Below are 15,969 nucleotides of genomic sequence, written 5' to 3'. Positions count from 1 at the left end.
GTTTTCGTTGTTGTTGTTTAATGCTAGCTTATGCTTTGTTTTAAGATCATTTTTAGTGCTGACAGAGTTGTCACTTACAACATTTACAGCTCTTATTGTTCAGATATACTGGATTGAGAACAAAACCCACAAAACTTACCTCACAACAGGCTTGAGGTTAAAAGAGGAAAAGATCTTAGATATGTTTTGGGGCAGAAGAAAGATGAGATCTGATTGATATGAAGTAAAACATTGTCATGTTTTCTCGTTTGGCCATTGAGAAGTACATGACTAACTTAATCTTTTTTAGAAGTAAGTAATGTCATTTCTGAGCCAAAATGATTAGAAGGCTATGATTTATGTTTGTCTAATTTTGCTTTAGGCAAGGGATATGAATTGTTCATGTAACGATTTTCAAAGGTGGTAATATTTTAATAAGGCTCTATATCTGAAAACTAAGTGGACTGGCTTTATTTAGGTAGTACAGAGTATTTAATGGTACCGCAAGCTATCACAATCCTTTAGTAAGTGCTGCCTTAACAGTTTTCAGAAAGCCTTGATGTGTCTTAGATTGAATTTTATTTATTACCCAATAAGAGAGCAAAAAAATTCTCTGTATAACTTTTTGCATAATGTTTTGTTATTTAAAATTTTATTGACTCTTAGACTAATGTATGCATATTTTGAAAATTATAAAGACAAAATTAGGAATCATTCATTCCTGCCCAAAAATAATTAGTTCATATTTGGATATTTCTGCTTAGGCTTTTCTTTCTTCTGACATCTTGTATACAAATGCATACTTCCTTTTAGAAGCACCATTGGGATCATACTTCTAAAATGCAGTCAGCTTAAAATCTCTTGGCCATTTTCATTGTGTCAGTCTAACTTCAGAGTCTTTGATCTTAGCCATTCCATTATGTAGCTATACTACAATTTAATCATTCACATCATCGAATATTTCCCACAGCCTTTTACATACATTTTAATTTGTGTCTTTGAGTGTGACCTTAAAATAAAAATCCTAGAAATACATTTGTCATTTAAAGGGTTGAAGATTTATGTGTTAGCAGGATGTGTATAACTACTCCTTATTAACTCAAAAGTTGATCTACAGACAGTAAACAGTCTCTGCAAACCTAATACTACATTAAGCCAAACTAACTCTTCGTTAGAAAGGTAGTTCTTCTGTTGAATAAACCAGGTTACAGGACTTGTTTTCCTTTACTACTATTGTCAGACATTGTGTCTTGCTGCATTTTTCATATTCCTTGTATATTTTTTCATCACAGATGGCTGTGTTCAGGTAGCTTAAAGAAAATGCTATATGCTGTTAATGTTTCCAGTCAAAGCTCATAGACAAATAGAAAACTAAAAATTCAAGGGTTGGTTTGTTCTTACCCTTAAGCGAATCAAACTAAAGAAATCTAATGAACAGAATAGGAGACAGTTGTGGCCAAATTTAAAATGAATTGAAACTGGAAACACTACACCACAATGTTAATAATGGTTTTTTTGGGCTTGTGGAATTAGAGTAATTTTTTTCGTTTTTTTCTATGCTTCCTAAGCTAGCCTAATTTGAGCATATAATTTTAAATACCTAAAGAATTGCTATGGTAGCATGTTTAACACATGTAATGCCAAGATATAAGGGCTTTTTACCAAAGAAAAATTTTAAACCACTTCTGTCATTTAATAAACCAATGATATAATTGTTATAAAACTTACTTTAGTAGGATATGAGCCAGCCACACATTTTGCAAACCTGTAATTTGTGATTTACAATTACAAGAATGATGTTCTTGAGCAGTATGTTGACTGTGATGTCCCTTTTTTTCTGCATTTGATTTATTTATTGGGAATCATACATTAACAAGGGTTTGCAAAACAGCACTAAATTTTCTCTTTCTGAGAGCTAGCACTAGAAGATGGGGCGCAAAGGGAGGAGAGAAGCAACTTGTTTTTGTTTTTTCTTTAGCTGTCATCTGGCCTTATGTTCTGCTCAAGAGCTACAGCTGGAATTATTTTATTGCTTTACTCTGTATCCTTTTGCCTCTACACACAAAATTGCTATAGAAGTCTTTGGAAAATAAAAAGTTAGGCACTCACTTATCAACCATAAGAGAATAATTCTTATACCAGCAACTGAGAGAAAAACAGCTTTTCATTGTGCACTATTGGCATGGTTACTTTGTAGACATTACACATTAGCCTGTGCCATCATACAATACTAAAAGCATCGAATGTGAGTATATATAACTGCTATAGATGTTATTTTTTTTAAACTAGAGATCATGCCAGTGATTTTACAGTCTTTGTGCCTATCATATATTAACTTTTTACTTTTGTGGAAGATTTTTGGGATTTCCCACCACCTAATTTTATCTTACCTTCATGTTTCCATAGTAATTGTCACTTTTCAGGGGTTATATAACCCAGTCAAAAAAAATAGAAGTTTGTCTAAGTCTGAACACTTTATGCTTAATCATATCCAAATTAAGAAAATGTTTTGGTTATTACTACAGGTTGAGTATCCCTAATCCACAATTCAGAATGCTCCAAAATTCAGATTTTCTTAAGCACTGACATGTGGCTCAAAATAATGCTCAGATTTTAAATTTTTTTATTAGGGTAGGTATATTATATTATATTATATTATACGCATTTATACTTAGGTTGAACATCCCTAATATAAAAGTTAGGTAAGTGATAAGACCCAGTGTGGGCAGAGATGTAAGGAAATGGTTCCTCTGTCTTATACAATTAAGGGGTTTTCAGTTGATAACATAAGTTTACCAAAGGGTAGCTTGGTAATGTAATTGAATATGTGTATATACTTTATTCAACAATTCCATTTATAGGAACTAATACTAAAGAAATAATACAGGTACACCAAGATATATGTAAAAAGAAGTACATTACAATGCATATAACAGAAATTTGGAAATCTAAATGCCCATAAATAGAGTATTAGCTAAGTAATATATGACATATGCAATACTGGACTTCTCTGCAGCAGTTGCAAAGTGTAACGTGTATACTGATATGGGGAAGGTCCATAGAATGTTAAGAAGTGAAGAAAAGGAGCCCTGTATGGATAGACTAATATAAATGGGATCAAATTGTACATAGCATGTAAACACATATACATGCGTTAGGAAATTTAGGAAGATATATGTCAAATAGTAATAGTGGCTATTCCACAGGGGTAGGATTATGGAAATAATTTTTATTATTTTTATAACTTGAACTTTGAATAACAGTTACTCAGAGATTTTTTTTTGCCAGGTGTGATAGCTCATGCCTGTAATCCCAGCAGTTTGGGAGGATGAGATGGAAAGATTGCTTGAGCCTAGGAGTTCAAGACCAGCCTGAGCAACACAGTGAGACTCTGTCTCTGCCAAAAGCAAAAAATTAGCCAGGTATGGTGGAGTGCACCTGTAGTTCCAGCTACTCGGGAGGCTGAGGTGAGAGGATCATTTGAGCCTGGAAGGTCAAGGTTACAGTGAGCTGTGATCGTGCCACTGCATTCCACCCTGGGCAACAGAGCAAGACCCTGTCTAGCTAACTAGCTAGAGTGTTTAGATTTATTATTGTTTAAGGAGCTCTCTGTATACACTTTTTTTTCTATTATATCACATTTATTCCTGAGGTATCAATGTGATCTGATTATTGGATATTCGCATATCACAGATTATAGAATTCTCAGTGTGCACCAGGCATATAGTTCTATGCTCCAGGGATAAAACTTAGGCAGAGTCCCTCTTTACAGGTTGTCCTAGTTCGTTCTAGCTGCTACAGCAAAATCCCATGACTGGGTAGCTTATAAATAAAAGTAATTTGTCACCATTCTTGAGTCTGGGAAGTCCACTCTCAAGGCACAGACTGTGCCTGGTGAGGGCCCACTTTCGGGTTCATAAGTGGTACTTTTTGGCTATATTCTCACATGGTGGAAAGAACAGGACAGCACTCTGGAATCTCTTTTATAAGGACACTAATCACATTCATGAGGGCTCTACCTTCCTAATTGAATCATAGCCCCACCTCCTAATACCATCACATTGGTAATTAGATTTCCACATATGAATTTTGTGGGGGACACAAACATTCAGAGTATAGCACTGGTTCATGGGAAGAATGTAAATAAAAGAGTACTCAGAATATACGGTGATAGATACATGTAATTTTAAAGTAATTCAAAGGAGAGTGAATAACTTGTGAGTGAATCAACAAAGACTTTTTAATGAGTTTGTGGCTGAGGTTAAGCATAAAACAGTTTTTTAGTGGAAAATTTGAAGCATGTCATTGTTGGGCAGAGGAAGCGACTTGTACCAGAAAATCAGAAGTATGAAACATCAGATGCTAACGGAAAGAAACAGGTACATCAATATTTGTAAAGTAAAGAAATGAGGATGAAAACCAGTAGGAATAAGCCATATTAAGAAAGCATATTGACTCTTTAAGTAACAGACTGTGTATTCATTTATTCTTTTGTTCATTCTTGGAGTTTCTTATTCACATAAGGAAAGCCACTATGTAATTTTTAATAAGATGGATCCATTATAATACGAATTAAATAACAGATATACATATAAGAGTGAACAGTATGGCAGCACCTTGTCTTGGTAAGAATATGGAGCACTCATTGTGGATATATGAATTGTTTAAACCACCTTCGAAAATCATTTTCATTATGAGAACTGGAACATATGTATATCCTGTGACCCAGCATTTCTATTCTTGGATATCTTCTAGAGAAACTCTTGGGTATATATACCATAAGGCCTATAAACTATTATTCCTAGCAACGTTTATTGAAAGAGCCAAAAATTAGAACTGCCCAAACATCCATAGGCAGAGAATAGATGAATAAATTGTAGTGTTCTTATCCAAACTCTGCCACCTAGTAACTTTTATTTTAGGCAAGTTGCTTAATCCCTTTGAATTTTAGTCTCTTCATATGGAATAGGTTGTAATGCTGTGTACCTCAAAAGATGATTGTGAGGATTGAGTTAACCCATGTAAAGTACTTGAGACTGTCTGACACATAGAAAATGCTCAATATATTGCAGCTGTCATTGGTACACAGAGGTCAACATGACTGATTATTGCTACACATGTCAATATGAATGAATTTCACTGAAAAAAATTGAGCAAAGAAGTTTCAGAATATCCCACGATATCAGTCAGTTCGAAAGCATCTATAACTAATATTGTTAAGGGATATTTGTGTGGTGAAACTGTAAAGAAGATAAGAAAATGAAAAACAATATGACTTCAAGATAGAGTTTATCTGCTGACGGTCCAAGTGATACAGGTGGGAGTGCTAATGTGGAGAAACACAAAGGGGTAATTAGTTGTATTGGTTATGTTCACTGAAGTTGGGTGACAAATGTACACGTTCTATTATTATTTATATGGTTATGTATATAGTCCTTTATACATATAAAATAACTCCTTAGAGAACCCATGAGTCCCCTGGTTCTAGCCTCAACTCCCCAGAACTATATTAATAGTTTGGTGTGTAATAATTTCTGGAATTTTAAAAGTAAAAATATATATACATCAATTCATCCTTCTATCAGTTAGACAAATGGGATCATGCCATATTGACTGTTCTGTACCTGGCTCTTTTCATTTAACAATAGCTTGGGAATACTGAAAATATCGTTTTAATCACTGCACAGAATTCTATCATATATTATAATTTTAAACCAGTTCCCTGCTGGTAGAGCCGTAAAATATTTTGATTCTTGTTTTCTTTGTTTTTGTTAAAAAATAGTGCTACTGTGATTGTGTGTGTGTGTCTGTGTGTGTCTGTATATGTAGTCAATCTCAAGGAAATGCTGGGTCAAAAAGTATGAATTTTTTTTTTTCCAGTAGCATTGTCAAATTGCACTCTCACCAACAGTGCAAAAAAGTATTTCTATTTCTCCAAACCCTTGCCAACATTGAGTGTTACTACGTATTTTTTTACGTCTTACCTAGTTAGTATATACAAATGGCATTATACTTTCATGTGTCTTTAATGGTCAGTATGTTTTCATGTACTTACTGTCCATTTCTTTTTCATAGGAAAATAAAATTGGGCTTTATCTTGTGAGTCTCATGTTTCCCAGGGAGAGAGGGCCCATTTCTATGTACTGTGTAAATTATGTACCTTGCAAAAGAGTTCCTTAGCGAATACTTATTCTCCTCCCAGTCCTCCAGTATGTGCCTAGTCTTCCAACAAAGCTTTGGTAATTGGAAACCTTAAGGGGTTTTGAACAGAAAAACCAATTAGATTTGCCTGAAGAATAATGGGACAAAGGCTGGGAGCAAGGAAATCAGTTAGAAACCTACTGAAATAAGACAGGCAAAAAAAGATAATGAGGGCTTTGCATTAAGACGGTGAATAGTGGGTATTGAGAAGAGGAAATGGATTTGAAAGATATTCAGAAGATTACCTTGTTTAGAAAATTATTTTATTGACATAAAGACATATTCTGCATGAATTCAGAAGGATTTGGGCAAAGGTATAGTATGTCTCTCAGTTAATTATTTCAGATGAAGAGGGAAAATGTATTTAAGCTAAAAAGTGATTTCATTGATATAGTATATTTGTATTATACTTTAAATATTATGATTTATCAGGCACAGTGGCCTGTACCCATCTGTAGTATCAGCTACTAGGGAGGACCAGTTGAGACCAGGAGTTTGAGGCCATCCTGGACAACATAGTAAGACCCTGTCTCTTGAAAAAGAAAGGCAAAACAGGAATAGAATTGATGCTAAACCTGTCTCATTCTAGCAATAATATTAATTCATAAACATGGTAATTGAAAAAAAGATCAGTCTCATTGAGTCACCCCTCCAATAAAGTTTAAAATAATAGCAATTTAAAATATAAAATGATTGTATATCAAAAGTAAGGGAGAAAGTATTCAGTACCTTGATTTTAAAATTATATAAAAGTAAGCTTACAAAATTAGAAAATTAATCATACCATCAAGGAGTATTAACCTTCATTTTATTTCCTTCTAACTTTTTATCTTTTTATGACTGTGATAATACTGTAAATAAAATTTTATATACTGAGTTTTTAACACTAAACATTTCCTACATTATATATTACATTATTCCCAAACCTGATTTCATATGACAGCACCATATTTCACTTTATGGGCATATCATAATTTGCTTCACCATTCTCTTATTATGGCATGGTTAAGTTGTTTCTTTTTACTATTAAAAATAGTTCTCTACCTAGAGGAAAAGAAGTCATACGAAAAAGATACTTGCACATGCATGTTTGTAGCAGCATAATTTGCAGTTACAAAGTACGGAACCAGCCCAAATGCCCATCAGTCAATGAGTGGATAAAGAAAATGTGGTATACACTCACACACACACACACACACACACAAACACACATTATGGAATACTACTCAACCATAAAAAGGAAAGAAATAATGGCATTTGCAGCAACCTGGGTGGAATTGGAAACTATTATTCGAAGTGAAGCAATTCAGGAATAGAAAACCAAACGTTATAGGTTCTCACTCGTTCTCACTCATATGTGGGAGCTAATCTATGAAGACACAAAGGCATAAAAATGATACGTTGGACTTTGGGGACTCGGAAAAGGGTGGGAGTGGTGAGGGATGAAAGACTACATACACATTGGGTACAGTGTACACTATTCGGGTGATGGGTGCACCAGAATCTCAGATATCACCACTAAAGAACTTATTCGTGTAACCAAACACCACTTGTTCTCCAAAAAAACTAGTGAAATAAAAAAATAAAAAACTTTAAAACAACAAATAATCTGAGAAAAATACTTTGTGCCTAAAGCTTTTTCCATTTTAGTACTCTTTTCTTTGCCAGATTCAAGAAGTGATCAAAATGTGTGAATGTTTTAAAAGCTTTTGGTACAGTTTATTAAAATTGCTTTCCAGAAAGAGTTGTTCCAGATTTTATTTTACTTCTTTGTGTGTAGATTTAGCAATGAATGAGTATGCCTGTTTTCCTTATCACCACTTCTTAAAAAACTTGTAAATTTAATATGCATTGAAACTTTTAACTTACTGAAAGAGATAATTAGGTAGTAGGAAGATACTTTTTTTCTAGTTTAGGATTCTCTAAAATGTTAATTTGATTCTTACAATTCATGAATAATATATACTTCATTGTAGATTGTATACTTTGCATTTTCAAACAGTGTTTTGTTTGCCATATCAGCCACTTGAATGATGCTTTGGTTATTTTATTCGCTGAGACCCATTTAGGTGTGTAGCTATAAATTCATTGTGCAATATGAACTATTCCTAGTTAATAGGTTAATTCCAGGTACATTGGTAAACATTTAAAAATCATTTGTTACTTAAATATTACAATTTCATGAAGCAACAAACACTTGTGATATTTTCTTTAAAAAAGTATTATTATTTAAAAAGTATTATTTAAAGTAAAATGTGTTAATGTTTAATTTACAGGATATAAATAGAATAACCCAGCTCATTACAGCAAGACACTAAGTTTGTTCATATGCAGATTTGCTTGTCAGCTCTATTTTAATTTATAATTTTAACATGACTTCTCAGTTATAATTTAGTAAAAGATAATCTAATTCAAAAAAAGTCTCAATTAAAAGCAATATCTTTTAATTCACTGATACTACTACTAAAACTTACGCTTGTTTATAGTTTTCAATCTCCTGAGCATCCCAACCCTGAGATTGTTTAGGCAGATATTCAATTTGTAATAAAAAGAAATTGTGCACCTGTAATCCCAGCACTTTGGGAGACCGAGGCAGGTGGATCACTTGAAGTCAGGAGTTCGAGACCAGCCTGGCCAACGTGGTGAAACCCTGTTGCTACTTTAAAAAAAAAAAAAAAAAAAAATTAGCCAGGCATGGCGGCGGGTGCCTGTAATCTCAGCTACTCAGGAGGCTGAGGCAGAGAACTGCTTGAACCTGGGAGGCAGAGGTTGCAGTGAGCCAAGATTGCATCACTGCACTCCAGCCTGAGCGACAAGAGCAAGACTCCGTTTCAAAAGAAAAAAAAAAATTGTGATTTAGAGAAGTTAAAGTAAGACAAAATTCTAACTTAGATCTTTTCTCACCTATTTTTTTCTCCCAATATTTTCTTCTATTCAGTTTGCTTATGATTTTTGACAATTATTTGAGTCATTTATTTTCAAAAATCTCTGGAACAAATAAATACATTTCCTGAAGTTTTCTGCTCTTCCCACTTTTGATTATGTATTTTGAAAGCATGTTTGCTGGATATCAGTGTTCAGCCAACATTTTTCCAATATTTTATCAGCAACTGTCACAACACGTTGGGACAGCTGTTATGAAAATTGGGTAAAAATAACAGCCAGTTTTGACATAATTTTAAGTGACAGTAGATTCTCAGATATATTTTTAATAGTTCAATTGCCTACTCCTTGATACAATAACAGCTTTGAGTTTCAAGAGCATTTTTAATTATTATTATATCCTTGTGATAGCCCAGTGTCATAAAATAGCGTTGGTATTACAGTGATTTTCTAACTGAGTGATTGCATGCCAAAGGAATTAAATGAGACAAGGCTATTTTTTCTCTAGAACAAAAACTAGAACTTGCATTTATACATTTAAAATATCTTAGTCAATTTTGAATTTTATTTGTTAATTTTAGAAGTAGCACCAACAAAATCTTTTAAATCTTTTAAAAAGAAAAGCTTGTGGAAGGTTTGAACCCTTAAAATTGTTAGCCCTACAGTGATTGCTCTGAATTATTTTAGAATAAGCTAGTGAAAGTGTTTCAGCCACTTTTACTTGAATATCAGCTTTTTTCTTAAATAATTACACAGTGATGGGAAAAGTAATATCCCATTTCTTTAAAAAATTAAATGAAACAAAGCCCTTCCAGGACTTTGTGTTTTGTAGTGTACTAAATTTTACTTACTTTGACATTTATTTTATATAAATTATTGTTTATGACATTTTAAAAGCATGTTCTTTAGTGAGTGTCATTTATTGAGCATATCTCCCAACCTAAGTCTAGTGAGAGTGCATGATTTAAATCCTACATAATCAGCAAGTTGAGGCTAATTTATTCATTCACTTATTCAACACAGTAATAGACTACTGTTGTCTTCTGTCTTTTGACTCACTATCAACAGCAGAGTTCTTGGAACATTTTTTTTAACTTGCAAACTAAAACATAGATTTGTGTTTTCTTCCTAATAATTTCTGCATTTTCTATGTACATTTATCACTTTTATTATAGTTAAAAACATTATTATACTTAGATAGCTCTTCTACATGACATGGTTAGCCTTTTAGTTCTTCATGTTATTTTTAATAAAGCCCGTTTTTCTCATGAAGTTGAATTTTTCTAAAAGTTCATATTACTGTATTTTGACATAGCTTTCTAACCACGTACATTTGAGTTTTGGGAATTGCAATTTATAGTGATGGCAGTGATATATACTTACTGACTTGCTAAATACTAATACATTTTTAGTATCTTATTTTGTGGTGGTGGTGGTTTTTATTCTGGCAACTAATGAGTTGAGGGTTGTTCCCAATAGGCAACTGAAGAGGATTCTTCCAGTTCTCTAGTGAAGGATCACCTTTTTCAGCAAGAGACAGTTGTTACCAGTGAGCCTTATAGAAGCTCAAATATAAGACCTTCTCCCTTTGAAGATCTGAATGCCAGAAGAGTCTACATGCAAAGCCAAGCCAATCAGGTAAGAAGATAAAGTATTTTTTCAGCACGTTGTTTGTATGTGTAGAAATTGGATGATGTCTTAGATAAGGACATTAAAACCATCTGCCCTTTACCAGACACAGTAAAACAAACAAAAAAAACCAGGATAATTTGATTTATAACGAATCAAATCCAGAGTGAAACAATAAACATATACACCATAAAGTCCTATATGGGTGTAGTGATTGAGCAAGGGGACATCACAAGCATTCTTATTTTACCCCTTATCTCACAGGAAAGCTTTCAATATTTATCATTAATTATGATGTGTTTACTATATGTTTTTAGAGATCTCTTTATCAGATTAAGGATAACCTTTTGTTCTTAGAGAACTAAATTTTTATTACATGCTTTTTCCGCAGTAATTGAGGTGATTCTATTTTTTTCTTCCTTTATTCTGTTAAATTGCAGTCATTGGTTTGCAACGTTGCAGTCTTGGAATAAACCCATCTTGGTTGTCATGTGATATATTCATTATACACACGCACACACATATATACATATACATTCAAGCATGCGGATTTGTCAATATTTCATCTTGGATTTTTATGTCTGTGCTTATAAAAGAGATCAACATAATTTTTCTTCCTTATAATATTTTTTTTCCTTTTTTTTTGAGACAGAGTCTCACTCTGTCGCCCAGGCTGGAGTACAGTGGCATGATCTCGGCTCACTGCAACCTCTGCCGCCTGGGTTCAAGCGATGCTCCTGCCTCAGCCTCCCAAGTAGCTGGGATTACAGGCACCTGCCACCACACCTGGCTAATTTTTTTGTAGTTTTTAGTAGAGATGGGGTTTCATCATCTTGGTCAGGCTGGTGTCGAATTCCTGACCTCGTGATCCACCCACCTCAGCCTCCCAAAGTGCTGGGGTGTAGGCGTGAGCCCTGCACCCGGCCCCTTACAATGTTTTTATCAGCTGTTGCTATCAGGGTATGCTGGCTTTATAAAATAAGTTGGACAGTATTTCTTTTTTGCATGTATGGAAGAGTTTAAGATTGGTTGTTACTTCTTTCTTAAAGGTTTGGTAGAATTCCCCAGTGAAGCCATCTGGGCCTGGATTTTTTTTTTTTTAGATGGTTTTGAACTATGGAATTTTAGTTTCTTTAACAGGCACAGGACTATTCACGTTTCCTAATTCTTTTTGTGTCAGCTATCACAAGTTATAGTTTACAGTAACTTTGTCTATTTCATCCAAATTTTTAAGTTCATTGGCATAAATATATCCCATTTTTGGTTGCTGATATTGAAACTATGTGCCTTCTCTCTGATTATTCTTGCTTAGGAGTTGATCATTTTTAGCCTTTTCAAAGATAACTTTTGGATTTTTTACTTTTTTAAATGTTTGTTTTCTATTTCATTGATTTCTGCTTCTTCTATTTGCCTACACTATTAAGTTTTAGCTTTACTCTTCTTGGTTTTAGATTCTTGTGAAAGCTTAGTTTCTTGATTTTTGTTTTCAGCTTTTTTCCTCTTTTTCTCTCTTTTTCTAATGTAGGTATTTAAGGCTATAAAACTTCATTTAAGTGCTCTATCCACATTTTACAATATTTTCTAGTTTATTCATTTTTAATGGAAAATTTTAGACATACCAGAGGGAGAATGAATAAAGGAGTGAACTACCATATGCTATTCTGCTTCTAATACCCATCATTGGCAAAATGATGATATGCCGTATTTTTACCATTATTCAGAAGTGGGTTGTTTCATTTCTAAATATTTGGGGTTTTCTAGTTTTCTCTTTAGTGTTACAAATAAAGATGATTTCATGTATGACTTCATTTTTTTGATATTTGTTGGAACTTGGTTGATGGCCCAGCATATAGTCAGTGTTTTTTGTTGTTGTTGTTTTGTTTTATTTTTGAGATGGAGTCTCACTCTGTTGCCTAGGCTGGAGTACAGTGGCGTGATCTCAGCTCACTGCAAGCTCCGCCTCCCGGGTTCACACCATTCTCCTGCCTCAGCCTCCCGAGTAGCTGGGACTACAGGCGCCTGCCACCATGCCCAGCTAATTTTTTGTATTTTTAATAGAGATGGGGTTTCACCGTGTTAGCCAGGATGGTCTTGATATCCTGACCTCATGATCCACCCACCTCGGCCTCCCAAAGTGCTGGGATTACAGGCGTGAGCCACCGCGCCTGGCCCAGTGTTTTATGTACATTCAAAAAGAATGCACATTTTTAGTAGTTGGGTATAGCAGCCTTTTTGTTAAATCGATCCTTTTGTCATTATGAGATATCCTCCTTTGTCTCTAGCAATACTTCTTGCCTACAAATACTTTGTTGATGTCTGATTACATCAATTTTCTTCTGGTTAGCACTTTCACAATAGTTTTTTTTGTTTGTATTTTTCCTTTTACTTCCAACATTTCAGACCTCTCTTTTAAACCATATATAGTTGGGTTTGGGATTTTTTTTCCCCAGAGTGTCTTTGTCTTTTAATTGGAGTATTTAGTTCATTTACTTTTACTACAATTATTGATATAAATCTACCATTTTATTCATTTTTTATTTGTCCCATTTGCTGTGTTTTTTTCCTTCACTGTGCTTATTCAAATATATTTAATTACTTGATTCTCATCCCTTTATTAGCTAATTAGTAATACAGTTGTTCAGTATTTTTAGTGATTATCCTAGAGATTACAAATGTATCTTGCCTCCTTAAAATGTATCGTGTATTAATGTTTTACCATTTTCAGGATAATGCACAGATCTACAGTATCTTAACTCAATTTACCTCCTTTTTACCTTTTATGTAATTGTCATTACAAACTTTATCTCTATAAAATTTAAAACCTTGCAAAAATATTTTAAACAGTCAGCATTCATTTAGGTTTATTCACCTTTTTATGACTTTTGACATTCTTCAATACCTTATGTATTATACTTCCATCTAGGATCATTTGCTGTTTATTGGTGCTTGCTGAACCTCAGTTTTCATTTATCTGAAAAAAAATCTTTTATTTCCTTCATTTTTGAAGGATGTTTTGCTTTTCATTGAATTCTGTTATAATTTATTTTCTTTCATCAATTTAAAAAATGTAATACCATTGAGAAGTTTCTGCCCTTCCTATTAAGAAATAATATCTTTATTGTTTTCAGATGTTTTATTATGCTATACCTAGGTATTAGGTTATGTATTTTGTTTTGGGTGTATAAAGCTCCTGGAGTCTGTGACTTCATGCCTTTGAACAGATTTAGGAATTTTCAGCCAGTAGCTCCTTAAATGTTGTTTGAAGCTCAGGGAGAGTTAAAGACTGGATATAAATTTTGGAAATCATTATCAGAGAAAGAAAATTGAAACTATGGGGACAGTTAGAATTACTTTGGTAGACTATGTTCTATTTTAAAACTATTAACAGTAGGGAATCACTAAATATTGAGTCAGTGAGTTAAGAAAGAGCAGTCACATTAGGCGAACCAGAAAAGGGTGTCTCAGAATCCTGGGGAGGACAGTGATGGAGTAAGGAAAGGAAATGATGGAGTAGTTAGTTAATATTTTACAGCAAAAATGCCCCAATAAAATTCAAATTCATTTCTATAAAGGTAATTGATAACTGTACCACATTTTCAGTGGGATTAAGAGGTGTGCATGACTGGAGAGGAAACAAAGATGATGTTTGCTAGCCACTTCTCTAGAAGCTTGACTGCAAAAGCCTTCCTTAACAAATAGATGGAGTTCGAGGGGTGCAGGGTCAAGAAATGAATATGGTCATAAGATGAAGAAAGTGGAGAAATTAAAAGATTCAGGACAGAGAGAAATTGATAGAGAAAGGTGCAACAGAGACTGTAAAGACAGGAGAATTGCATGAGAAGAGAGAGGTGCAAGTGAAGTTTAGATAGAGTTACAGATTTGCTATGGAGACAGAAAGTTAATGAAATTCAAACTTGATAAATTCAGCATTGTGGGCCGTACTATTCTTGTCCTAAAGTCTTAAAAGTGGGTAGAGAGAGAACAAAAAAACTTCTAGATCATCTAGGACCTTTTCTTCCAGCAACTCTCATACCATAGCAAATACAGTTTGAATTATTCAAGGTAGACATGGATTGTAAAAGTCTCCAGGTAAGTCTCCCAGGCTCCCTGTAGCTTTATTTTTCACTGATCGTTATTATTAATTTTTATCATAGCTGGTAACTACTATGTGCTAGATACTGTTTTAAGTGCTTTACTTATGTAACTCTTAATCCTCACAACAAACTGGCCAACTACCTAATTTTAGTGATTAAAAATTATCTGTAGTTTATGTATGTTGTCCAAATTTATTATGAAATTTTATAAAAAATTAAAGAAAAATTAAGGAAAAAATTGCAAGCCAGTTTTACCTTGAGCAAAATAATTGCAAGAATAAAGGCTAAAAGCAATCTGCATGTTTTCGCTAGAGATTTTGGGATATTAAAATGAACCCACCAGGAGTCATATTTGCTTATAAACGTCCAGGCATCCTATGAGACAGTTGAATCTGGAGATACTCATTTTAACAGTTTTTAATACAAAATATATTCCCACATATTGAGTGGGCAGAAAAACTCATCTCAACGTAGGAGAGAGGTAAAGTATGCATATCCTGAACTAAGTCAGTGATTCATACAGTTGAGCAGGGAAAGAAAACACGGTGAATGGAACACAGGGACGTTATGATATACCAGTATTCCTCATCCCAGGCCCAGGGAATTTATTTGGCCTACCTTCTTTGACTGAAAGAACTATAAATTTAAAGGTGTTCTTTTGATTAATGGGGAAAAAGAACTGAACTCTTCTCCCAAAATAGTAATGGTGGTTATGATGGGGTGGTTGAATAATGTAGTTATCAGGTAGAAAGCACAAAAAGTGCTAAATAACTATAGAGAGAAACGTGAACAACATTTGGCAGACAGCTCTTAGCTTTGGGATTATGACATGGCCTCTAGAGCCTATTCTGTTTGGGTCTGAATTCCAGCTTCTTTACTTACTGACTGTGTGGCCTTGGACAAGTTACTTACGTTCTTTGTGCCTTAGTAGCCTCATCTGTAAATTGGTATAATATCAGTATCTACCTCCTAGAGTTGTTATGAATATTAAATAATTAATATTTTATATATAAAGCACTTAGGAAAAACGTCAAATAAATAGAACAATAATACTTGTAATTGATACTTTTTCTTATCTCCAAGATTGATGTGACTTAGAGAAACAAGGGTTATATTATATGAATTTGCATAAGTAGATGTTTACACATTTGCTGATGTTATAATTGGTAAACTTCTCAATTTA

The 15,969-nt window shown here is 33.7% G+C and overlaps 1 protein-coding gene across 2 annotated transcripts in view; it reads left to right on the top strand.

Annotated features, from left to right (window-relative positions):
- The window catches only part of SPRED1 (sprouty related EVH1 domain containing 1), a 103,976-nt gene that overhangs the window by 74,305 nt on the left and 13,702 nt on the right, over positions 1–15,969 (top strand). For both annotated transcript variants that reach the window (XM_021940405.2, XM_009209889.4), the window contains one exon: positions 10,543–10,701. In XM_021940405.2, the coding sequence (XP_021796097.1) occupies positions 10,543–10,701 (159 nt within the window). The remainder of the gene's footprint in view (positions 1–10,542; positions 10,702–15,969) is intronic.

Source organism: Papio anubis, chromosome 7, assembly GCF_008728515.1.
Source record: "Papio anubis isolate 15944 chromosome 7, Panubis1.0, whole genome shotgun sequence".
Lineage (NCBI taxonomy): Eukaryota > Metazoa > Chordata > Mammalia > Primates > Cercopithecidae > Papio > Papio anubis.
Note: the sequence above shows the minus strand (reverse complement) of the source record. Positions and strands in the feature narration are given on the sequence as shown.